Source organism: Euwallacea similis, chromosome 8 (assembly GCF_039881205.1).
Source record: "Euwallacea similis isolate ESF13 chromosome 8, ESF131.1, whole genome shotgun sequence".
NCBI classification, from domain to species: domain Eukaryota; kingdom Metazoa; phylum Arthropoda; class Insecta; order Coleoptera; family Curculionidae; genus Euwallacea; species Euwallacea similis.
The window spans coordinates 4,786,555-4,813,240 of NC_089616.1; the positions used below are offsets into that span (position 1 = coordinate 4,786,555).

The window sequence follows — 26,686 nt, forward strand, 5'->3', positions numbered from 1 at the left end:
ATGATAAGTCTCAAATTCAAAGTTTAGCATGGAGATCAATGTAACTCCTCTGCTTTAATTTTTTAGTTCTAATCCGACATCAGACCTCAAAAATTGAAGCTCTACAGAGACACAGAAATACTTCTCGATCAAACCTATTTGCAGAAATTTTCGCTCCGACCACTGTGCAACCACGTTTGTTGGGACTTAAACTTCACTTCTCACTAAATAATGAACGACTCAAAAGCTCCCTTTCCAAACTGTCGCACTCAGCCAGATCCTCGCCATGAGAGCGACAATAACAACTAGAAGAAGCCATGTTGCTATCGATGCTGTCGTAGAAGTCGGTTCTTGTTTCCCATAGAAAAGTATTGGCCGTCTGAAAGCGGCGGCTTTCCGAATCGGTAATGGTCTGGTGCATTGAGCTTCTGTCCATCAGGGAATCGGGAAAGTCCTGCGGCTCCGCCCTATATGAAGAGAGAATCCATGGAGATTGAGATTTTGCGTTTGGAGGTGGCGAATTTTGAGTCTGCAAGCAAAGAGACACTGTTGTTACAAGGAGCATCAGCATTGATAGATAAAGGCCGTTGCATAAATCAAAAAGTTATGCGGCACTATAACTTGTAGAGGACATGCAACATGCATTCGCTTAATTAAACCATTATTCCGCTAACTGGTCTGTGCACGGGGTGTTGCCCGTTCGGACGCGTTTAATTAATTTTTTGCAGTGTTATTATGATCAGAGGTAGTCTTGAAATTACCATATTACCAGGAGCGGTCGTTGATCGATTAAGTAGATCAAAATTAACAGCCTTAAGCACGCTTAAGCTGCGTTAAAATACCTAAAAACGAAAAGTTTCAACTTTTTAATTCCAAAATTTCCGCTTCACATTCTAGCGCCTCTATCGCCGGTGTTTAAAACCATATAGCATGACTTTCAACTATAAGTTTTATTCAATTTTCAATCTAATACCAAGGGAAACATATGAACATTAAAGTGTCCCTGTTACATTAAAATTTCTCGCAATTTTCTACACACTTCACACTTGACTTCCATTGAATTAGCTGGAAAATTTGGCCACTTTTCCGACGCTTCGTTAAAACAATAACAAAACACGTGTTTATGAAAAATCAATTGAGGGTATTTGCTAACGGCAATAGATGTCCCTGTTTATTGCATGTAAAAAAAAACAAAACACGATCATAAATTTGACATGACGTCAGCCGAGCCGGCGAATTTCCGCTGTAGGGCAGGACCTGATTCGGCGTAATTTATTGCATTTTTTTTTGTAATTTTTGGGCAAGTTTTAAAGTGGCTTTTTCTTTAGTATTCTTTCATTTTGAATGCAAAAATAGGATTTTTCTCCTCGACGCGGCATTACCGCAAAAAGTTAGGCAACCGGGCCAATTGCAACACGACATAATTGAAATTGAACGCTTAACAAAATTAAACGTTATAAAACAAAATAACGCAGCGATCAATTTAAGCCGCGTTTCACCGCAACTACTGTGTTTTCTCCGTTGAATGTTACGTAACATCGCGAGCCACTGCATCCACATTAATATCGTTTTACATTTACATTATTCACATAACCATCATAGAATTACTTTTATTCATGTAATTGCCATTAGGCACATGTAATAGCGCATTTCCTCAGTAATATTTGCTTGTCTAATACAGTTTCTGAATTATAAATAATTATGCAAAAGAGGAGGAAGAAGAATCTACTTCACCCTTCGAGACTTGGTTGAATTGAAGGTACCTTTATTCTCTTTTCCCTTAAATTGATGAAGTTTTAAACTTTTCAAACTTGATCTACAAAACTGCTAATTAAACATGTGCAATTGGCCAGTTTCTTTTCTCCAGCGTACCCAAATCTTTCGGTACGTTACTGATGTGCAATTACCATTGTAGTTGTGTAAATATCTTGTCTCGCTCTGATTGTCCGTGCATATAAATTTACAGTAGCTCGGAATTATTACACCAACCAACTTAAATTGTATGATGCTTGAAACGGATACTTTCTACATAGAAATTCATCATTTTAAGTTGATAATGTGGCATGTTGATCGGGTTATTTGTTGCCTTTTGCCGAAGTTATTTTATAGGAAATTTGCAGTTCCAGGAATTGCACAAAACCTTGCAATTTGAAAAGAATTTAATTTAATATTTAACATAATAAAACAACATAGAGACGGGTTTTCGATACCATCTCGATTCCCGCTAATTAGTCGGACTTAGTCGCAACAGAAAATGATACTATTGCTTTAGTTTTAGTCTTGGACTTGCTAGATATCTAAAGATTATGATCTTCGCGCTAAGAACCGGTACGATTTTTTAAAGGAATTAATAAAACTGGTAACGTCGAGGCTGATATCAATAACCACTATCTTCTTAGACATTTTCAATTCATTTTTCAAAACTTCGACATTTCAGGATTTAAACTGAAGCTGAATATCTATTTTTGTGTGTAGATTGGATCATTCCCAATGGCTTAATTTAAAAACATTGAAAATATTTAATCAATATTTATCTGCAAATGGTAAAATGTAAAATGGACGTCACCGTTCTTAACATTATAAATTCTTACATTCTTAGAAAATTTCAATGCAGCGACATCGAGGCTAGTGCGCTCAGACACCATTTTTTTAGATTCTAATTTTCAATATCATGAAAAAATTGGGGAAAACAGGATTCTTTATTTTTCCTGGAAAACTGCGAAAAAAAATAAGGAAGATAGTCGTAAGGAAAATTGTATAAAATGTAGATCTTTAACTTCTTATTAACTTAAGCTGTACCGTGTTTCATGACAAGTTAAGCTAAACGCGCCACTCTGTAATACCCTTAACCTATCGTTGGTGCCGTGAAGATGATTCCGCAATGCCCAACTACAACAACTACATCTACAACCATCCCATACGTCCCACAAGCTCCTACGTGACCATACCAAAGCGACAAGCCTCTGGAAGCAAATAAAAATAAAGCCTGACTTACTCCACTCAGTGCGTGGCGCGCAACGAAAAATAAATCCTGCTATTGATTGCTGTCTCGCCGGAAGAAATCCCATATTGAGGATGTTTTGGACCGTACCTTTTCGCCCTTAGTTGTGCCCCCGGTCCACTTGGCTCCCGTCTTTTTCAGCGTGTTGCTCAGCTGCGCAGGCGGATCGCCGCTGCGCAACTTGCCTGAGAGCGAGTCGCGCGCAGAACCTAGAGAGCCGTTCCGTGACTTGGGCAACGAATTATTAGTTGCCTCTGCGCCGTTCCGATTCCTCCATGAATGGGAAGTATGCGAGCGGTGCGGAGAATCGCCGCCGCCGCTACGACTGCGCGGTGCCGGGCTGTGTTTACCTGCGGGTGCGCGATGACATGAATTTATGAATGTGTAGTGTGTATGTGGTGAAATGATGATAAGCTTGAATCACTACAAACAACATTATTGTGTGTGTACAAGCTACAAGAATGTATTAAATGTTTGCTTACCACCTGGAGGTTTGGGCGCCGTGTAGCTCTTCAAGGGAATTTTGCTGGGCCTTCTGCTCTTGGAGCCAATGCTCTCTTTACTCCTACTACTCTCGGCCTGGTCGTGTGCCGACTCTGTACTACTGCTATGGTCCATGTGCAGGTTAATCGGCAACGGGCTCATCGCTTTCATGCTTGCAGTACTAATGGAAAAATAATAATCCTGACAAGATGGTGGATGCGCATGTTCTAATGAATATTTAGTTCAAAAAACAACCAAGAAACTGGTAATGCCATCACTAGTAATTGCTCATTGTTTTAAAAAGCATACGTATAGTATAGCATAGTATTTTTACCTAATTTCGGTTCTGGAAACAGGCCTATGTTGTTCCTGACTAAGGACATCAGGGATAATATCAGGCGACGTGCTTTTATTATTTACACTGGATTTGTGGTGATCCTCCAATACTCTCACTCGGGCTTTGGTACCTTCCAGCTCAATAGCTGCGTTTTCCAGCTGAAAAGAAACCTTTTTGTATTAACTTTGCTATCGGCTGATTGAAGGAGTTTACCTCGAAACGCAAATCCTCGTTTTCTTCCACAGCCTTGTCTAATTTTGCCCTAAGACCCATTTCTAAATCACTGGCCGAATCTAGTTTTTGTTTCAAAACCTGCAAAAACCATGTAGATGGTCAGAAAAGGGAATAATAATTCTATTATTGTTTTTTTCGAAGCATTCGCCGAGGTTAAATCAGTCCAGTCAAGGTTGACGGCTAATTAAAATTTGTAGTCACGAGGTAAAAAATAAATTGAACTCCTGAGATTCGATATTACTTATATAAAAATTCACCTTCAATTATCTTTAGAGGTTCAAATGGACGTTTTCGAAGTGATTTCTCTGCTCCTATAAAACCACTATTCATTGATTTTTCCCCAGAAACGGTATTTTAGCAGGTTTCGGTACTATTTCAGGTCCAATAACAACTACAATTGAAAACCGCTGGTGACACAGTTTTATCCACTCAATTATGGTACGTCTGAGCGATTCCTTATAGCGTTTATCGACATTAAATTAGCAGTAAAGCGATTAAAGAAGATTTGTCGATCCAGTCACGTTTAATGCCAAGTGCAGACTCGGGCGATTACCCTATTATAAAGGCATTAGAGTTGACAGGTTAAAAAATTTCGCTAAGAGCTTTTATGGAAGATATGGCAGCTTATATTGCAGACATCTCAACCTCAACCTCAAGTCTTATTGAAGCATGATTCACAAGACAGTTGATTCACCTTTACAAGGTCGTACATCGTGGCCCGCCCTATAATTAAACCTTTTTCATCTAGTATTGCGTGTCTATTTTAATATCGCAAACGTGCCTTTTCTCGGAATAATAAAAACGGATGTTTGATCCAAGGAGTCATATTTTATTTGCGAGTGAACAAAACTACAAAGAAACATAGAAAATCTTAAGCGAGTCGACCCCAAAAATTGGAATCAAAAGCGGATTCTCGAACGCAGTTAAGCGAAACAGTTGACAGATCTATATGCACATAACGCAAAAATTTGATCAGCTGCGGGCCAAAACTCTGAACTTAATTCTTATGAGAAGTGATAGTTTTAATGGTCTCCATAACATTCGCTTTTTACATAACATCGTATCGGTTACCTTGATATTGGTCGCCTATACAAACCGCAGTTTAAGGTTAAATTTCAACATAAAAAACGTAAATTTTACATTAGTTTCTTCTGTGCAAAATCATGATATTTTGTTGCATTTCATGTTCCTTCTTCTCGATCAAAACACGAAACAATGCATTGTTTTGGCATTAAAAACGGGTTTTATTTGGGACTCGCAGTGAACTTGCTCTGGTTTTTCGACACTTTTTACGGCGAAAGGCGGTCATTTTTTTTTGTTCTGTCCGTATGTATTTGCGTTTGGTCCACGAGCTCTCAAGACAACCTTTATGAATTACAACGGAGAGATCGGTTAAGTTTAGTTTTGAAATGCAAATCTTAAGAGGTTGCTGAAAAAGACGTATCTTCAAGAACATTTCCTAGACACGTTTTCTTACAATTAAACCTCTTTCTCTTCTCGACAGCTTTTCCCCTGTATTCATCGCGTGATGAAGCACCTCAAGGCGCGCCATCACCGATGCAATAACACCCGATTATTCAACATTTATAATTGCGAATTACCCGTTAATAAATTAACCATTCACGTTAAATCAATTACTATCGCACGTAGTCACTCCTCGCTTACCTGATTCTGTACGGTTGATACAAGCAGATGTTTCTGCAACACCAGAGGGTCGTGTTCCCTCAAAATGGCCGCGATTTTCCGGCTGTCCGGCAACGAGATCTTCGGTGTCCGATCCCCGAGCACCCCGTCCAATTCACTACCCGAAAATCGTCTCGAAGTCCACAGGGGTTGCGTTTGACTAGAATCTTTGCCACTCAACACTTTCAGTTTCTCCTCACTTTTGGCCACAAACTGCAGATGGAGGTCGTGGATGCGCGAGTTGACCTCGCCGCGCTGCGACACAATCGCCTTCAGCTGTTCTTCCAAGTCTTGTTTGGCCAATAGGAGGTTCTCCAGGTCCTCTTGGAGGCGGGAGGTGTGCAGACGCCCGGCGAGGACTTCCGCCTCCATCTCGGCCAGCCTAATAAGGGAATTGTGAAGATTTTCAATCAAAGTGAACCCCAAGTGCGATTATTCGAAAAAGGGTTCTTGCTAAATTGTATCCTAGAGCATTATCGCATGGGATACTATGAGTCTTAAATAATAAATAAATAAATAAGTCTTAAAGGTCAGACTATGACAGATGTGCATTGATATTAAATTCAATGCACCGAGAGTGCATTGACATTATTTCTCTATCTATTTTTATACAGCGTTACCCGGAAGCATCCTTGAAACGTTGACCACACGAGTTGGCAACAGAAAGCAATAAATAATTAAAACCCAAAGACAATAGATGTCGACACCCCCAAGCGGATTACTTGTCAGGAAATTAGTGTAACTGTAATAAACCCACTGGGAATCGAGTAAAACATTGAAAAAATTGCATTATAATGCTCGTAAAACACGAGACTGACCTTAATTTGGTGGTGTCTAATTAAGGCCACCATTCGGCTTCTGTTATAATGGTTTATTTTTCAGTGCGTAACCAAACCACACATCTCTTGAGGCAGCAAAAGAGTTTCTGTTACTCGCTTCGAAACCTCAAGTCTTAAGTTGAAAAAATACGACAAATGATGAAACGAGTACAAAAAGAATATCGCTGGAATTGTCGACCTTTCGAATTTAAATTAAAACCATCTTCGGAGCGCTAAAAATGATTAATTAAAGTTGCCAATTCCGTGTGTGTTTTGATCTCACAGCACCATTTCATCGCCGAAACAACCTTAATTTGACTTTAAAATCCCGACTTACTGCCCTTAAAAATCTCTTTTAAAACTTCTCCATTTAGTATCCCAAATATTTCCAATGAAAAAATATTTCGACTCACCTATCAAGCAACAAATCCCTTTCTTGTCTAAGCTGCCTGACATCATCAGCAGACGAATGGAACAAAACCCTTTGGAAATTTCCCCCGGAATCCCCGAATGGCGCTTGATCCCTAAGGGTGCCTTGCAGGGCTTCAACCTCATCTTTTAACCGAGTTCCCTTGCGATGAATCACATCCAGCAAATTCCACAACTCATCTTCTGCTTCGTCAGTCTCACTGATGCCTATTCCCAGAAAAAAAATAGACCATTCACCTACAGTTTCAATAATTTACCTGTGGCAGAAGTGGACGTAGGCACCGTAGAAGATGCACTATGGGTTTCTTTACTCGAAGCCTCAGTGCTAAACCCCGAATCCTGGACTGCTGAGGTGGAGGACCCAGTAGCTGGCTCACTAACACTCTTCTTCTCCTTAGAAATTCCCAATTTCTTGCGCACCCGAATCCCCGGAGTCCAATCTCCAGGCCTTATCGATATAGGAATGTTAGAGTGATGAAGATGGTGGCCTGAAATGGAGATTGTGCTATGTAGACAAAAATTTAAGTTTGATTGGAGAATATCTATACCAGTCATGGTGGCCGGCGTCGAATTGGTGACCTGCTGCTGCTGCAACTTGGAACGCAAATTGGGGAAGGTTTCCATGACGAGGTCGCGAAACTCGAGCAAAGCCCCGACCTCGTGTTGCAACTCTTGGAGGGCCACCAGGGACTTTGCCTGCTCGCTAATGAGATAGTGGAAGGGCCCGGTGGGCTGGTGAGGGCGCCCACCGAGGCACTCCACGCCATGGCCCACGGACTCAGACTCCTGAAATCAATGAGAAACCGTTTTAGTTATCAAGTCAACATATTATGGTTTGTTTACCATAAACGCGATAATTGCGAGATAAAATCCATGCTAAATACAATTTCATTGGCTGTAAAACACAATAAACACTGTATAAATTGCGGCATTCCAAGTACAAATGACTCACGGATTACGTATTAAGGTCATTGATTAACACCGCTGACGTAGGCTGGTATTTTAGCTTATTAGGAGCCATCAATCACTGATGGTGATGTAACAACTAATGATATAAGCCTTAGTGTTAATTCCTTGAAAGAGGAGATGGAGATTTAAATAAAGCAGCCATAAATCCAGCTTTAATAAAGAGAAAATCTCATCATCGCTCTTCCGCCAAACAATTTTCGTCGGAATCCCATAATAAAAATAAGCAGGATGCACACAAATATGCTTCAGATTTCGTATTTGCCATATGTTTCTCGGCCAATTTCTCTACTCATACCTAATTTTATTTCCACTTAAATTTGCGCAAACCGTATTGCGGAGAAGCAGTGGTTAATGGCTAATTTGGTGTACTCGAGAAACTGGGTAGAAAATCTCCTAATCACTATTGCTGCAGTGGAATTACTATAACGATGGAGATAATAAATCAGTTTATTGTGATCGTTCCTTGTACATGAATAAAAAGCTATAAGCGGAAACTAATGATGCCTGTCAATAGGTGTCACCAGACGCATTTGACAAGTGAATAAGAAAAAATGGAATCGGAGTATTATTCTCTCTGTGTCTAAACGCATGCAAGAAAAAAGAAGGAGGAGAAGCCAGAAATTATGAACTAGTTGTTATAATAATTGCATAATCCATATCGATAAATACATTACAGAGTCCTCTCAATATAACGATTATTATCGAGCTAGATGCTGCTTATTTATTTTTTTACGGTTAAGACCTTCCTCCAAATTGCCGCCATAAAGCTGACGATTTAATGGAACTAATTGAATTCGATGGATTAAATGAATTGACTCGCTATAGGAAGGCCGTTTTCTCGTTTAGCAAGGAATGTTACGATTAATTAGTTATAGAGATTTTTTTTCCACGAATCAAGCACAAGGAAATATGTATCCTCGAGGATTCTTTCGATAAACCGTGCGACGAAGGAAAGTTAACGCTCTTTTATATTTTTTTTAATGTCTTTTGATGGCCTCCCATCAGGCAAACTTTTTCCCTGGCACCTTATAATTATCGCTTCCTCATAATCAGATAATCAAAATTTGCATCTTCCCAGGGAATGATGATCTTGACAACTTTCTCGCCTTTCTACACGCTACTAACTGCTGACAAATGCATTATTCAAAATCGACGCCATGGGTCTAAATTTACCATTTTTCCTGTAAAGTCTTGGCACGTACACGCTTAATTGGACACACGCATGAATAAATTTACAAAGTAATGTCCAGTTTGGCCTAGGTAATGGCCGATGTATGCTAAATATAAACGAGTGGGCAGTGGATCAATTTACATTTAATTCATCGTTCAGGAGTGATTATAAACGACACACATTTTCCCATTGATCCGACAGTTTTGGATGCAACTGCTTGACGGTAATATATACAGTGTGTAAGCTAAAAATAGGCATCCGCTTCTGTAATAAATAGTTACGCCTTGCAGGTTTTACTAATCGATTTTTGCAGTCTAAATTCAGAAAGGAGGTGACAGAATAAAAACATCCAAATAGCTGAAGGGAAAGCAAACAGATAATGGCAGCAGGAACTCACTTATTATCCATCATCATTTTACCCATAATAAATGGGCCTTAAAGGCGTCTATTACAGGCTAATAGACCACTCTCCGGTTCTATAAAAACATCCGATAAATTCTGGGAATTGGGGCGGTACGGCACTGTGCATAATGCAAAACGTCGATGATAAATAGCATTCACACTTAATGAATGAGTAATTAATAGCGATTTCATAGCGCCGGCCCTGGCCTAGATAACACAAGGTTTGTTTCGGGTTCTGGATGATCTTGGGCACGTAGATACATACAGGTACTTGACAAAAATTTAAATTTGGTCTGGATTTTGTGTTGGTTTCGTTTTCCAATTCCCGGTAACTCAATTTGCTTTTGAAACCCATTCAAACATCCTTTTCTCGCAACTCGTAACAAATAAGTGAGCCTAACGAGGAATACGTTACGCCATTGCATATGATTTTCTATTGTTCAAGGAATTTATGTGAAAGCAAACAGGACTATTCGGTTCGCTAATTAATTACAACCTCATTGTTTCGAGTGTAGAGGAAAATAGTATCCTTTTTTTGGCTCATTGTCTGTAATATCTGCTTATGTTAAGTTTTGTATTTGCGCATAGTCGCCTTGAAGAGCTTCTTTTAAGCTTCAAGAAGCTTGCAGGATTGTAAAAGTAGTGGAAATTTAGAAGTTAAAGAAGCCACGTATCTGAGAAATTATTCACTGATTTCCTTATAATTTTTAGATTTTTTTTAAATTTGGGAAATGATGGACTAAGTTTCTAGAAAATCAGGGACATACTAGTCTAGATTTTGAAACCAGTGTGATCGAAAGCGAAAAAAAATAAATTTTACACATTTTTTACAATTTTTTAAAGCCGATTACACCATTGCTTTTTTTATCAATTCAAAACCTGATCCTCCTTGAAATCGATGACCGAATTGTACCAGAGACATCCTGGACTTGGAAACTATCAGATAATATAGATTACCAATATCACAGTCTAATTTTGAAAAATGTATGTATTGCGTTAAAGGCGTCACAACCTTTAACGCAATACCTGCGCCACTGATTTTTCTGAGAAATCCAGATCTATGGTTTCTATGTTGTTCTCGAAATGGAGGCTCAAATAGGTCATTGAATTAAAAAAAACAAAAAAAAAACAGAGGCGACATCTCGTTTTTTCCCCTATGAGATCCTCATGTAGTTCGTTGTTTGTTATCGTCAAACGACCATTTAAATAAGGCCAAAACCGAAATCGAAATCCTACACAAGTCCACGTCAACGGGTAGGCCGCAGACGAGGTCAGCACATTCATATTTTCGCCTTTAATCGTGCACTCAAAGACGACAACAAGAGGCCATAAACCAACCAACTGGTCATAGGCCGTTTCCCTTTGGCAATAAAAGGCCATTTAAGTAGTTCAATCATTACCAACGGTTGTTAAAAAATACACATTTCGAATTAGAAAAATATAATAAAGCTGTCCATAAACGATGAAGGGAAATTTACTTATTCACGAGGGCGCTGCGAAACGTAACAATTCAATATGTCCGCTGAGGGCAATGTCATCGGTTCAAAATTGAGTCACTATCATTTAAACGCGATTTGCATCGATTATCTCCAATATAATTGTTATTTACAAACTTTCATTCTAATTTGTTTTGAAAGTGCTTAAAATCTCGTTCTCTTTTCGATCACACGAATTTAAAGTAGCAAAAGTAAAAGTGACATTGATAGGCAAGAAACCGATTAAATTCGAACAGTGATAAGAAAGCTCCTTCGTTTTTGTTATTTGGTTTTAGTTGTTTGTTTTATGCTAATTTACCTCACTCTCACTTATTCGCAAATGAAACATTATTATCTGACCGTCCCAGATTAAATCTATTAATCGAAAAATCAGACTTTGTGATGAGATTAACAAGTAGGTAGGTATCTACTGGACTAATCAGTTTCGCTCGTTTTACGATCTCTCCCTGGGACGATCTTGATTTAATTCCATCGATCTGCATGTCGTGATTTTCCTTGAACTTTTAACAGCTTCTTAAGTCTGTGCGTTCACCATTTTATCAATGATTTTGTTTCCTCGCAAAATTCCATGATAACTCTCAGTAGTTTTGTCTACACTTGAAGAATTCTGGCAACATCACATTTTACACAGGACACCTGTATAATACCTTTTTATAGCCGTGGGTACATGAATTACACGGAAGGTAGTAGACCACAATTCCCATTGTTAACATAATTATTCGTGAGTTGTGTTGGAATTTTTTTGGCCACAATGAGGACCCTAATCGGAAAACGTGATTTGCTATATCCGTAAACTCGAAATTACGGTTAATTTCGTTATAATTATTGTTATTCGTCGGATTTATTATTATTAACAGCATATTGCGCAATTTCCTTTAGAGAGAGGGATACAGAGAGAGTCATTTTTCGCCTGCATTACGACAGTCTTCATTGGTATAATTTGAAGCCGTAACTCAAGGTCGAATAATAGCTCAATTCAATGAGACACAAATTGCTGTTTGTATCACCCAACGATTTATGTTTCAAATTGCTTTCTCTGTCACCATCCTATCGCCTTAATCGACGCCTAAATACTTTCGCATTGAACAAATTCGGGCCTCATATGGACAAACTTGACCCACTTCTGATGACCGATAAAACAATTCTGAGAAATGTTGAAACAAGCAAAGAAGAAATTAGCGTTTTGCTTATGACTTGCACCCAACGGGCGTGTGTGGTTCATAGAAAGTGGTGACCTAGGCACCATTTGTGGTATCACTTTTCTTGTCAAATCCGTACTTGTATTACAAGCATATTGCATGCACGATGATGGCTCATGGAAAGTGATTTTTTCATACATATGTATGTATACATACAACAGGTGATGTGGCTGCTCGCAGTTAAAATAAAGAGAAATTATTGATGGTTTTGCAGAGAAAGACTTTCGCAATGAAATATACTTGAAAATTGCCAAAATTCCTGCCTCGTTTGGTTTCTAAGTATCTGCAGGTGTCCAAGTTGTCTACTCAGTGATCCTCTATCTAGGTATGTGATCACAGTCAGGTAGTCTTCTTCGTTCATATAAAAACATCACGGAGTCAGCATCGGATAGGTCATGAGCATCGTCTGAGGTAGATTTATGATGTCAATGGCCTGGTTTTGATAACAGACTCACAATCACATGAAATAGTTCATAAATGTTCCTGGTGTAAGGAAACACCTTATAAGGTTCTTCATAATAGTAATCTGAGGATACCACTAAGGATTTTCAAAACTCGCCCTACCATGAGGCTATTGAGGGGTCCAATTTGCAGTTTAAACCTCAAGAATTTCTTCCATGGATGTTAGGGCAATTGGGGTGTGGCAAGGTCCCACAAAATTTGCCCCATTCTGAGTACAACATTACTCTTGTTGTGGGTGCTAGCTTGGAACCGATTAAAGCACATTGAAAGTTAAGTTTTTCCCCATTTGCCCCATTTTGTACCTTCCACCCTTTTAAAGATAGCAGCAATGGGTACATTTGAAAAAGCGATAAAGTACCCTTTATGTGTAGGCTAACTGTTTGATGTCTCATTGGCAAAAATAGTACTAATGAGAAGTTGATAATGATAAGACGTTATCTGAGACAATCCATTGTAACACAATCAAAAATAATTCAATTTCAAACAGAATTCAAACTTTTTGATAACTAGAAAATTAAACTCCTAAAACATCCGGTAATCCTAGATCTCAATTTATGGTATTCTCACCCCCAAAACATCCCATCGGGGAGTAATATTTATAGGGGATGAGGTAAATCCAAGGGCAAATCTTTACGACAAGGGTGTGAAAGAATAAGAAGAGTTTTCCATTAATATACAAATTGTATAAATCACCCCACGCAACGCAATTTCCATTGTATCCTTGAGGAGGTCGACAAATAAAGTTTTGCCTCGATAGCTTCTTTCTGGGCAATTTATGGATTATTGACTCTTTACCGATTTTTCCAGACAAATAAAATTGTGAGCCAAAAAGTACTGACCTCATTCCACATTCACACTCACTGCAATAGGTCCATACACCTAATCCAAAAGCCACTCTCCATCACACCTAAACCAGCGCGGCACAAATGTGTCGGGATCCATCCTCCGCGGAACCTGGACTGGTCTGGTTCCACTAATAAACCGGCACGCACCAAATCCGCCCATCAAACCCGTCGTTGAGTCAATTATTCTTTAAGTACACACAAAACTTCTTCTCGTAGAGTGGAAAGAAGGTTGTTGATCTTTTCGAGAGCGGCCCGCAGGAACGGCGACATCCACGACGACGGCGGAGAACGGACTATAGCAGCGTCGCACCGTGCTGCTGCAGCCGTCAGCGTCATCAGCGTCATCACAGGCAGTGTTGCCTCGTCTCATAAATTTTTTAACGATAAGTTTGAAATTTCTGTGACACAGCTGAGGGCTGATGGCAAAAGCTGGCAATACTGCGAGCAGAACTCCGCAGCACTCGAAGAACCATTGGGACGATTTGGGGACTTAGATGCGGGTAAATTAGATTATTAAGAGGAGAATGATCAAAGCTCAGTATTTTCCGGATAAACATCCACTGTTGACTGATAGTGACATGGCTGGGTCGGCCATTTAAGGCGTGCCTCCACGGTCGTTTATATCACTAAATCCGCCAATCTTAAATCAAAAGTAGCAGTAAGTGTAATTGTTTACACGAAAGTGCTATAAATCCGCATCTAAACTGCGGATCGAGCATTAAGGCGGGTCATGCCAGTACGATCGGACCAAAATAAATTGTTTTCAATTACACCTACACGTTCTCCTCTTGGAGATTATCTGGGCACTAAATTACAGCTATTTTAAAAAAATTAAAACCTTGCAAATTGTCGTCGTTGCGCTCAACCTACAACCCGGCAGATTAAATCCATTATTATATCTACTTTCACTTAGTAGGTATTTACTATTTTGTGTTATAAATAGGACTATAATCGCGGCCATTAGTAAATTGACCATGCTTCCCATATTGGACAACAACAAAGCAAAGCAAATACGGAAATTAATGGTTTAATTCAGCTTACTTTAGTTCGAAATTACATAATAAAAGTGGTTACTTTATCGATTCACCCCGTAAACAAGCCCTCTCACGAGGGATGACGTATGCCTCGTTGCCTTGCGTTGCGTTGTTGATGGCATCAGAGAGAGACGGAGCGATAGTGGCAATAGCAGGGAAGAATACGATGGAGTTGCATGTACGAGGGAGAAATGGAAAGAACGCAATTTTGTTTTTTGCTTAATAGAAATATCATTAATTAAGTATAGAGATTTTAAAATTGATTTTGAACTTAAAACACACATTTATCACATTATCCTGGAATTTGTGATATTAATTATGAAGGACGAATACCCTGTACAAGAAACTAAAGACGTCTTAAGTTTTAAACTTTGAATAGGATTTGTTTCTGAAATTCAGGGAACACGGTAAATTGTGGAAATAACATAAGGAAACTTTTAGAACACCCTGTATAAGAATCGTCATTTTGTCGAAATTGTTTTATTTCTGAGGTATGCCGGGTGTTGCATCGCCGAACCAACCATAGGAAAACCCATGTAAATTTCAATACCATCTAATATTATCTTCCTTGTTCGTTCAAGGGTAAAATTGTATTAGACTTTTTTGAAGGTCCTTTTATGAGGAACTTGCATGTAAAATATAAAAAATTGTCTTCTTTCACTATATGCGAGATATTTTGAAAAAAGCTTTTCTACACTCTGCAAAGTTATAGTGCTGCCCTGATATTTTCTTCAATTAAGCCACCAGCAACCGTCACCTTATTATCTACTATGACATGTAAACGAGTTTTGTCGAAGTTTTTTAACGGTTGCTGGTGGTTTAATTGAGGAAAATATCAGGGCAGCATTATAAGTTTGCAGGTTAAAAAGCTTTTTTCAAAATATCTCGCAAATGGTGAGAAATTTTTTTTTCATATTTTGCGTGCAAGTCTCTCATAAAAGGACCTTCAAAAAAGTCTAATATAATTTTGCCCTTGAACGAACAAGGGAAATAATATTAGATGGTATTGAAATTTACATGGGTTTTCTTATAGTCGGTTTGGCGATGCAACACCCGGTATATGTATAAATTCATGGGGGGATGAAGTTAAAATTTTAAGCACATGTTTGAAACATCCTATGTAAAAAGAAATTCTATGACATATCGAATAATCTTAGCAAGAATCTTGATATTAAAATTGAGGCGACTTTTTGCTTGATTTCAACCACTGAAACGAGATTCGAAATGCCTATAATAATTATATAATTAAATTGACTGAGAGTTTGTCTGGTTGCCTACGTCGCAAATGCAAACTCCATCGGCCACACGTACCCATCCTTGTCTAGACAGTACTATGTGAGAGTGGTAGCGTGATACTGACGACGCAGAAAAAATATCGACAATTTTGCAGGAAAATCGTATAAAGGGTTTTGACTTTTAGTTGAAAAAATATGGGCAATTAAATTCATTGATGATGATGAAGGCAGGTGCTTTTTGATGGGTTTTGCACCTGCTCAGGCGGAATAATCGCTGCTGTATCACTCACCACGCACGAACAACCTCTCCTGCAACCTCCGTTAAAATGCAGCATTTTAACTGTAAATAACTTATAGTTCTTGGGCACAATAGAAGAAGCTCTTTTATGCTTGAAACTAACCGAATGATTGTTGTATCACACCACGAAACTTCTTGCTTGACCATCAAGCTAAAGGAGAATGAATGCCTATTGGATTTGTTTGGCATTTGTCCGGTCGTTATCATTCTTAAAGGGCTTTATACAAACAAGTCTAAACTACCAATAAACCCTAGATCAACATCTCTCTCTGAGTCATTTTAGAACCTTTCACCGGGTCTTTTGCAGGATCAAGGCGTGGCCGTGCAAAAAAGATAATAACTCAAAATCTCACAAAACCTCCATTACTCCTCGTTTTAAGATCGCAATTAACGCAATTTCTCGACCACATAGATGATAATTTCCCAATCACTAATCTTCCAATTACTACGCTCATATTACTGACGATTAAGCCACAGAAGGTGGAACGTGGGCTTTCGGATGATTGTTAAAACCCGTGAAGAAAACTGTTTGATCCGATCGTGTCGTAACGCGTGTAATACGACACACGTGACGTAATTCTGAGAACAATTGGCGTAAGCGTCAGCATCTGCTTTTTTTAAGCAACATTTTCAAGAAGAATTCTAGTGATCGTTAAAATATGATTTATGGTTATACCAAACGCGAAGGCGAGCTATCTGCAAGCGTGAGCGGAGAAATATCGTCAAAACCGAACGTTACTGATGAAGCCTAATTTATTATTCGACTTTTTTAGCATGGTTTATGGTCTCCTTAAGAAGTACCACGTACCACTGCAGACGCCAGGTGTTTCTGGGTGTTAGACGATAGTACACCCTAAACACGATACCTAATTAATTAGCGCGATGTCTAATTGATTTTAAAGTTAATAATGTAACGACAGTAATACTGAGGATATTCGCTTTAATGCCATTCAGCAGACACACATTCTCTTGTCCAAAATGAGTAAAATGAGGTGCAAATTTATGAGGAAGCAGTATAGGAGAACTTGAGGAATGAATTGCTGCATAGAAAGGCCTGCATGGTGGTGCTTGCAGAAAGTCTCATTGCAGCTCATTTTTATTGCAAGTCGAATGGAAATAGAAAGTATTCCTTTTGACCTCTTCGGACCCAAACTAATAAGGGTACCAGAAACAGCATAGTATTGAGAAATTATAATTTGCTTGGCCGACCAGGGAAATCTATCTAGAAAAATAGAGCACCAATTACGGGAACCGATGTAAATAGGAACAGGAACTCCTAGCAGGAACGTATCAGCTTCAAAATCCCTTGGCCACCCACATCTATTTCTTCAAGGCCTAACTTCAAGATAGTTGCTTCTAGATTTGCTCCTTTTGTTTCACAGGGACAAAAATCCAATGAAACACATGTGCATGCATTTTATGCATCCCCCTAGTGGTATCGAAAAAAGCCCAGGACGCCTTTGGTTTTTACGAAACTCAGATCTTGAATTTACTAAAAGACAGTGGTGTAGTTCGTTTCAGAAAAGTATTACACAAACTTCAAAATCAAGTTGTTGTTTGTCTTTAGCCACACTGGTAAAAGGGATATGCGTGGTGGTGCGGCGTCAAACACGCTCCAGTGCGCAAAAACAAATTTGAACTGCATATATCCACGACCCCTGGGATGTGAAAAGCTTAAAATAACTTATACAGGGTGGCCCATTGAAAACGAAACAGAGGCATTTGCGGGTATTTAGAAATGTATATCTGAAAAATGCTCGGACACGTAAACTTTATATTCGAGGGGGACACATTATAAACGTATACTCGCTCCTTTCACTTCAACACCCTAGTCGGGGTGAGTTAAACCCTTAAAATCTTAAATGGAAAGTATGGTCGAGTAGCACCTTGTTTGAAAGGTCTTTCGATTTTCGTTATAATGATACCCAAATTAACTAACTTTTATTCAATAGTTTTCGAGAAATTTGGAAAAATGTGATTAAATTGCCAACAAGTGGAATGCTCTGTTAAAATCATAAATTAGGAAAATAATCAGTAGTGACTATTAATTGTAAACTGACCAGATTAAGTTTAGTTGTATTATTTCACCAATTGTTATTGCTTTCGAATAATAAAAAAAAATCTACTACATCTTATCAGGTAGGTAGAGGAGGCAGAGGAAGTAGAAAAAGGCGAATGGAATTTAAACTTTGAATACATTTAAAAAAAAGAGAGATAAAATATCACCGCAGCTATTGCAGTGAAGTATTCAAATGTTAGATACCGAATAAACTTCAGCATCGAGTTTAAGTGAATTAAATTTGAAAATAGGAAAAATTTTACAATGGTGTATTCTGTAGAGGAAAGAGTGGAAATAATTTCTCTTTATTTCAAAAACGACGAGAGTGCTAATCGCACTGCGGGTTTGTTCAATGAACAATATCCAAACAGACATGTTGGTAGAAAGTACATTTTAGAGCTAGTTGCAAAATTTCGACTAACCGAATCAGTACTCAACAAAAAACGGGATCCTGAACGTGAATTTACAATTAGAAATGAAGCTGCCGAAATTGAAATCTTAGGACAAATAGCTGCAGACCCAACTTTGAGCACGAGGAAATTAGCTACAGTTAGTAACATCTCTAGAACAACTATTCAACGAATTTTGAAACATCATAAATATCATCCATACAAGATTCATCTAGTGCATCAATTGAATGAAGATGATTTTGATCGGCGGATGGAGTTTTGCGAACGTATGACTGCAAGGATAGCTGCTAACGGAAATTTTTTATTCAATATCTGCTTTTCGGATGAATGTACTTTTTTTCTAAACTCTACTGTCAATCGTCATAATTGTCGCTATTGGGCAGATAATAATTCCAGAATTTTTCACGCTGTCCACACTCAAACTCCCCAAAAATTAAATGTTTGGGCAGGTATTTTTGGGGACCGTTTGGTTGGACCAATCTTTCTTGACGGCAATCTGACAGGGGAGACGTATGTGGAATTACTGGGGAATACTGTTTATCCCTTATTCATTGACATTGTTGAACATGATGACCGCTATCAAGACAACCAATTAGTGTTCCAACAAGACGGAGCTCCTCCACATTATGCACGACGTGTTAGGGAGTTTTTGAACAGAGAGTTTCCAGAACAATGGATTGGGCGAAGAGGTCCTATAGAGTGGCCGGCTAGGTCTCCAGACTTGACTCCGTTAGACTTCTTCTTATGGGGCCATTTGAAAAGCAAGATCTACGCAACAGAACCGGAGTTTCTGGAAGAATTGCGACGACGAATTGTTAATGAATGCCGTCTGATAACTCCACAGATGCTTCAAAATGTTAGGACTCGTTTTGAACAGAACTTGTATTACTGTATGGAAGCTAATGGTGAACAGTTTGAGTATCTTATCAATGAAAAGAACTTTTGTTAATGTTTTACTATTAATTTTCCTAATTTACGATTTTAACAGAGCATTCCACTTGTTGGCAATTTAATCACATTTTTCCAAATTTCTCGAAAACTACTGAATAAAAGTTAGTTAATTTGGGTATCATTATAACAAGAATCGAAAGACCTTTCAACCAAGGTGCTACTCGACCATACTTTCCATTTAAGATTTTAAGGGTTTAACTCACCCCGGCTAGGGTGTTGAAGTGAAAGGAGCGAGTATACGTTTATAATGTGTCCCCCTCGAATATAAAGTTTACGTGTCCGAGCATTTTTCAGATATACATTTCTAAGTACCCGCAAATGCCTCTGTTTCGTTTTCAATGGGCCACCCTGTATATGAATTATTTGTACATAAAAGAAATTATACGATTAAATAATAACAGAAGTGTCATCTGCAAACCCGACTTTCGGCGATGGCACGAATCGTGACCAACTTTAGGGATATTGATAAGGCCTGGGTGGGGCAGGGCGGTGTCGTTCCCAGCATGACACGGCCCTGCCCTGAAATCATCAAGCTGAAAATACCACGATATTAAAGCAAAATATTTATAAAAGGACCTTTTTTCAAGGGCAACACGAGGGTTAATCCCAAAATCTGTGCACAAGTCACAGTTGATGTTAACGGAAGAGGTTAATTGCATCAACAAATTATGCTTCCTTCGGGGCATTGCTAAAGAGGAAATGACTAAACTAAACTCAGACCTACAACTTAAAGCTTATTGTTACAAATAATAGTTGTTATGGAAAGTTAACATATAACAACAAATTAATCGACATGTAGTAGGATTTGGTGCCAATTAATTTAGAAATAGGTACTCAAGAGACGCTTTCTACATTTCAATGCCTAAATTTCACCGACAATACGGCTGCAGGAACCCGAGATTTATTTCTGAATTAATCTATTAGCAGAAACCTTCAGCGTACAATAATTCCTTGCAAAAGCATAACCCATCAATTAACGTTTTTTCTCCGAGTGCAGCTCTCACCTGACAGCAGTAAATTATTAAAATCCAAGTGCTCCACTCATTAAACTCATTGAAATTGCGATATTTAACTGTGCTTATTGCCTGGAACAGCGAACATTCAAAAAATGTAATGGATCTGCTCTCATACGCACTATTTCAGTTTATATATGTACTTTCTATGTAAACACGTGGAAAACTGCATTTAGGCAACAGAAAACTCGTGGAAAAGCGAAGGATCACCTCACGAGGAGGGAAATTTGGCGTAGTTTCGAATCGTCTCAGTGGTTGCACTTTTTAATAAATCAACTAGTGCAAGAAATCGTTATGCAAACGGCCGATGATTAAGCAATGCTGTTTGTTTATACCTTTGTACAACTTTCAATTATTGTTTTAGATGCATTGTCTCTCGATGAAAAACAAAAGTGAAATGTATATTTTATTCCGCATCAGCGAGTTTTAAACATTAAAGTATGAAAGACAAAGAAACTGAAAGCACCGCTTGTTATTAGTTTGAGCGTCAGCGACAAAGTTAACATTATCCAAGAAATGAGACAAGTAGAAAATGCCTGTGGTGTTGACAAAATGGCGAAGGAACCAGAAAAAAGTTTTTAACTATTTTTATTGGCAGCGGAGAAACCAATATGACCATAATAAATCTACGTCGATGGCGTATTCTATAAAATCTGAATAAGGGTAATTTTCTCCACGTTTATTGCAAATTTCAATAACCTAATTTCTCCATTTAGAAATGTCCCTGTAATCTCTGATCCTTGTCTGACACGTCTACGTTCGTGGCATATTTTTCAAGGCATGTTTTCATTTGATCGAACGTTGATTCACTGGGGTGATTCCCTACGCAGAAACCCTTACATCTTAGAGAAATTATGTCAGCTTTTTGAGAAACCTCATGAAAATGTTCACCTCTGCTTCTTGGTTGGCACAAGGGGCGGAAAGAAGTTCAACAACACCGAAATAACCCAGACACAGTAGATGTTCTAAAAACATAACAGATGAGAGAGCGGAATCAATCGGCAGAAGACGAGTGGAGTGGATAGTGGGTACTCGCACTTCTCAACGACCCTGACGATATATCCCTCAGGGACAGTTCTTGGGTCGAGGAAGGTTCATGCATCTCGAGGTTTTTAGTGGGTCGGTGTTTCGGTGAATCCTACACTATCTGGTCGCCAGAACACTAAGCTAAGTATGTTTTGAACATTTTTCTCATGACAAATAAATAAATTGTTAGAAAGTGCCAGAAATGGCACGATATTGACATCGCGGGAACGACTTTAATGTCTTTATATCTTGTGCAGACTTAGTACTCCCTCAAAGGATGAGTTGGGGAGCAAAAAGAGCTAAACAAATTTTTTTGTTGCTATTGCACTTGAGAGTAATTAAAACAACTACTAACAACCATATAATAATATACTGCATGACATAGAAAACAGAACATCCCGTAGAAATGGTTTAATTTTAATAATTTTTTTGTATGTAAAAACGATCAGTTTTTCAATTACGTCCTCGCATTTGTTTTTTGCTTTATCAGGAATTTTAGATATTTTTTGACTATAAAAAGTGCAACAACAAATCAACCTTATTGGGCCAGAATACCAGATTGTAGAAATAACGGCGTGGGGTGTGATAGCTAACGGCAGCAGGTCACCTTTAGTTGTCATTAGAGACAATATGACCGCCCAATGGTACATTCAAGAAGTCTTGGAGCAGCATCCTCTGCCCCACTTCGCAATTCAGTTTTCCAATAAGATAATGCACGACCACATGTAGCTCAGGTTATTATGGACTTCTTCCAACAAAATGCAATCATTTTTTATCTTGGCCACCCCGATCTCCAGACCTATCACCAATGGGATATGTCTGGGATGTTTTAGCGGCGCTATGTAATGCCGTGCAGATAGCCTGGAATGATATCTCTCAACGGGACATTCATCATCTCATTAAATGGATACTTAGACGTGTCCAGAAGTGTATAAGATAAAACGGAGGGCTGACATGTTATTACGTTTTTCTCAGATTTTAGTCATCGAATTTGTTTCATTTTTGAACGATGCACTTATGTTAATCCACGTGTACCAAAAATCATTCAATTGAAACCATTTTTACTACGTGTTCTCTTTCCTCTGTCACGCAGTGTATTTTCTAGAGTGGGCAAGCATTTAATTCCCATGCAGCCTACTTGCCCAGGTGGGACGCAAAGAACTCCAAGTGGTATCTCAATTAAAAAAGGCCGTCCGTAGTGGGTTGCTAATGTAACGATTACAATTGTAAAAAGCATCAGCCTTAAGAATTATTGTTGTCAGAAATACGTTTTTTTAATGCAATATCGCAATAACTTAATAACTCGTTCCGGCAAGATTGCGTGTTAAAAAATTTCACAACGAAATCGCCTAAAAAGCATTTGAAGGCTGATCAATCGTTATTACCATTATTAGGTAACCGTTCAAGACGCTCTGACACATTTTGCTACAACATATCCGCAATCTGATCCCATTTAAATAATGCTTTAATAGACGTGTGTAAATAACGTTAAACTGGACTTTCTAAAGCAATCTCAGATGCTCGTTGAAAAAAATTAACATTTCAGTTCGCCGGATTGCGGCGATAATTAACCGCGTACGCAGCAATGATACTCCGATTGTGCTACTTGCGTAATGCAGGATATTTTATGCGTTAAGCACTAGAATAAGCTAATTCGGCTTAATTCGTTTGGCAAGTAACCATTGCGTAAGGGGTTAAAAGTGGATGCAAAGTCAAAGCACTGCAGTTGTACAATGATGCCTCAGATGGGTCGCAACCAAGACCAACAACAATTAATGAATTTTACACAAATGGGCGCGTATAGCATTGCGTGGACGCGCCCCCGGAACGGGTTCTAATTAAGTGCAGATTCCATCAATTTCTATTGGTTAACCTCCGAAACAACCGTTTTGAAGATACCGCAACTTGCCGGTCGTGTTCACAAACAGACAATTTTAGATAATCGTTCGGTAAGTGGGTATAGTAACGGGATTCGGAAAAAATGAGGTAAACTCGAAATATGCAGGTACATACAGTGTGGAAGTTTTGGATGGAACAGTCCCCATAACTAAAATGCCGAACATATGCGGCTAAAATCCTCGGACACGTCAATTTTTATTTTTTCTTGCGGTTTTTTGATGGGAAATTCATGTATACAGGGTAGTCCAAAAATTAAGTACGACCACCAACATTGTTTTTCAAATGGAAACACCTATTTTTTATTTCATTTTCGAATTCTACACAAAATTCTAAGTGTCTTTCATGTACCATGTCCTATACCTAAACGCAACAGGTCTCGAGAAATTTACAATTGAACATATCAAAAACGAAAACTTGATTTCTTTTCAAATTTCTTTGGTCCTGAAAAAGACCGATTTAATACAAAATAAAACAACAAGCATCAATTAAATTATATGTTCAAATTGGATCCCACATACTTCTGGATAGTAAGCAAGACGATGAATGAACTCCTGTTTGATATTTTAAAGCATTACTAGGGTAATTGTTCTTGTTTCAGTACAGATTCTCTCTTTTAAGGCTCTTAAATTGCTGATTGGTTAAAGTATACCTTACTCTTAAGATAACCCCACAGAAAGTAATCTAAAGGCGTGAGGTCAGGTGATCGTGCCGGCCATTCAATTACCCCTCATCTCCCAATCCAGGGTTCAGGAAAATTTTATTTAAATAAGCCCTAACATCAATGTGTTAATGAGGGGATGCTATTTTGTATAATATCGGTCCTTTTCAGGACCAAAGAAATTTTTAAAAAATCAAAAGTTTTAGTTTTTGATATGTTTAATCGTAAATTTCTCGAGACCTGTTGCGTTTAGGTATAGGACGTAATACATAAAACACACTTAAATTTTGCGTAGAATTCAAAAATGAAATAAAAAATAGGTGTTTCTATTTCAAAAAACAAAGTTGGTGGTTGTACCTGATTTTTGGACTACCCTGTATACATGAATTTACCATAAAAAAAACTGCAAGAAAAAATAAAAATCGACGTGTCCGAGGATTTTGGCCGCATATCTTTGACATCTTAGTTATATGGACTGTTCCATCCAAAACCTCCACGCTGTATATATAATCTTTAAAAAAAGTAGCCATCCAGATAAGACATCGTCATCTTTTTATGCGTTATAACCCGGTGGCTCAGCCACTTTCTATATACGTAAGATAATCGAGATTTTATCGTTAACATAATTAATCGTTGCTAGATGCTGATGCCCAGATCTGAAGCGAATGACACGGTGGCTGACTCAAACACCTGACTTTAGCTCCAACCAATTGAGATTCATCACAAGTAGCAAAACAATACGTAGTGCACAATGGCGCATGACCTCGTCAAATCCCTAACAAAAACCCATTTATTTGTGCAGGCCCATTGAACCATTACCGGCATGATATTTTTGCCTTTCGTGGGAGCTTCCGCTTCGATACGCAGTAATGGAAAAACTGGCAAATGGTCAACTATATGAAGTTTTGCCTCGTTGCAAGGCTGGGCACTTATACATGATATGCAAAAAAAGGCTGTATGCGCAGCTTTTTTTTTAAATTGCACTCGGTTTAGCATCAAAAATTAGTTCCTATATAAGCTTTCACCTAATAAAAGATCGGTAAGTAACTGCTCGGTACACTTTCTCACCGTTTTCATTACGCATATTGTAACAGTACATTTCGATTGTTTCGGTTGGGTGTAATTAAATTATTAATTATTACATAAGGAGAAACAACTTTAAATTGCTCAATCTAATACTGGTCTCTGTTTGTCATTCTTTGGTACTGTAAGAAATTCCAACATAATAATCCAGAACCTCACCCATGGTGAATGAGGGGAATGGGATGTTGACTACATGCTGTTTGGGGAAGGGGAATAACACATCAGGCACACGCAGGGCTGGAATTGCACATTATTCTCAATTAAAACTAATTGAGAATCATATTCACCGTTACAGCAGACTCGGATGAAAAATTATTGTTAAAATTATGGTGACAAATCTGCTTCAGTAGATTTAGATTTTGTCTTGCAAGGGGAGATCTGGTAGGATTGAAGATCATAGGAAATCCAAGAAGTTTCACAGAAAACCAAGGTAATTTCCTGGCAGGTTTTGTGGGACATCAGGTCTGGCAAAAAATGTTGAAAATCAAAGCTACTCTCTGTATTTATTTATTTTTTTTAGAGAATTGAATGAGATTGGGGGGAAAGGATTTTAGTTGTGATGGGTGTGCTGTAGAGAGGCATGCTTCATCTACTGCCATTTACTGTCATGATGTGTATGGTTATGTGATGATTATTTACATCAATATGACTATTAAAATACTTCACAAAACCAAATTAACACTTTTTTATCCCATCTAAATGTCCTAAATAAATTTTCCTACTTGCTATTGCAACTTGTTAGACAAAATTCACACTCACCCTGTACAAAAATGCTGTCTCTGTGTTCTCAAAATACCCTCGACTCATCTTCATTCGATTTGTAACCTCGAGTTCACACAGACTTACGCACACTGTTGAACAGTCATTGAGTTGCAGCACTTACAAACTCTGTAGTTGAATGAGTTAGCACTCATCGTTCTTTGCAAAAAAGTACTCATTTTCTCGAACTATTGAGAAAAGCGACTAATCAATTCTCACTTAACAAGGCTGAATAAGGTCAACTAATTACGCGATTCACGGGAGCTAAACTGACTTTGTATGGTAGGTCATTTGTTGTATATCATTAGTAGGTATTATTGAGGTGTTTTTCATTGAAAATTGAACCATTATTGGAGGAAAATAAGGCGAACTACTAAAAAAATCGTATTGAATATGATTCACTCTACTCGTCCATTTTTTTTAATTGATAACACGTCACTGTCAAATGTCAGAAGATTTTCAGGAAAAACTATATTGTCATATTTCGTATATTCAAAATGTGAATACTGGCAACATGTTTAGTAGTGCCACGTAGTAATTCGGTCTAAAAGAACCTATTCAATAATAATTAAGTCGTTTTGATTTCAATTTTTATGTTTTCGTACTTTAGCTTAAAAAACGCCAAAAAATTATATATTATTATATTATAGAAGAATTTATTTCAATGAACCACACTTTGTATCGGGTCAAATCATTACAGCGTTATTTTGTGAAAGAAGCTTATTTGAATGTGCATGACGCAATTGTCTGCAA

The 26,686-nt window shown here is 38.2% G+C and overlaps 1 protein-coding gene across 4 annotated transcripts; it reads right to left on the reverse strand.

The window, feature by feature from the left end:
- Positions 1 to 15: 15 nt before the first annotated feature.
- On the reverse strand, positions 16 to 26,002 carry jvl (javelin-like). Of its 4 annotated transcripts, none has more exons than XM_066392560.1 (10): positions 25,934 to 26,002; positions 7,513 to 7,750; positions 7,222 to 7,452; positions 6,949 to 7,171; positions 5,700 to 6,099; positions 4,014 to 4,112; positions 3,798 to 3,958; positions 3,463 to 3,644; positions 3,071 to 3,330; positions 16 to 508 (listed from the first exon to the last, which is right to left on the reverse strand). In XM_066392560.1, the coding sequence occupies exons 1-10, from the start codon at positions 25,985 to 25,987 to the stop codon at positions 194 to 196; spliced, it is 2,163 nt and encodes a 720-aa protein (XP_066248657.1). In that variant the 5' UTR covers positions 25,988 to 26,002; the 3' UTR covers positions 16 to 193. The 4 variants fall into 4 exon arrangements, with proteins under 4 accessions (XP_066248657.1, XP_066248659.1, XP_066248658.1 ...); XM_066392562.1 differs by lacking the exon at positions 25,934 to 26,002 and adding an exon at positions 7,808 to 7,825 and having other exon boundaries at positions 18 to 508; XM_066392561.1 differs by lacking the exon at positions 25,934 to 26,002 and adding an exon at positions 13,503 to 13,792 and having other exon boundaries at positions 19 to 508.
- Positions 26,003 to 26,686: the final 684 nt, after the last annotated feature.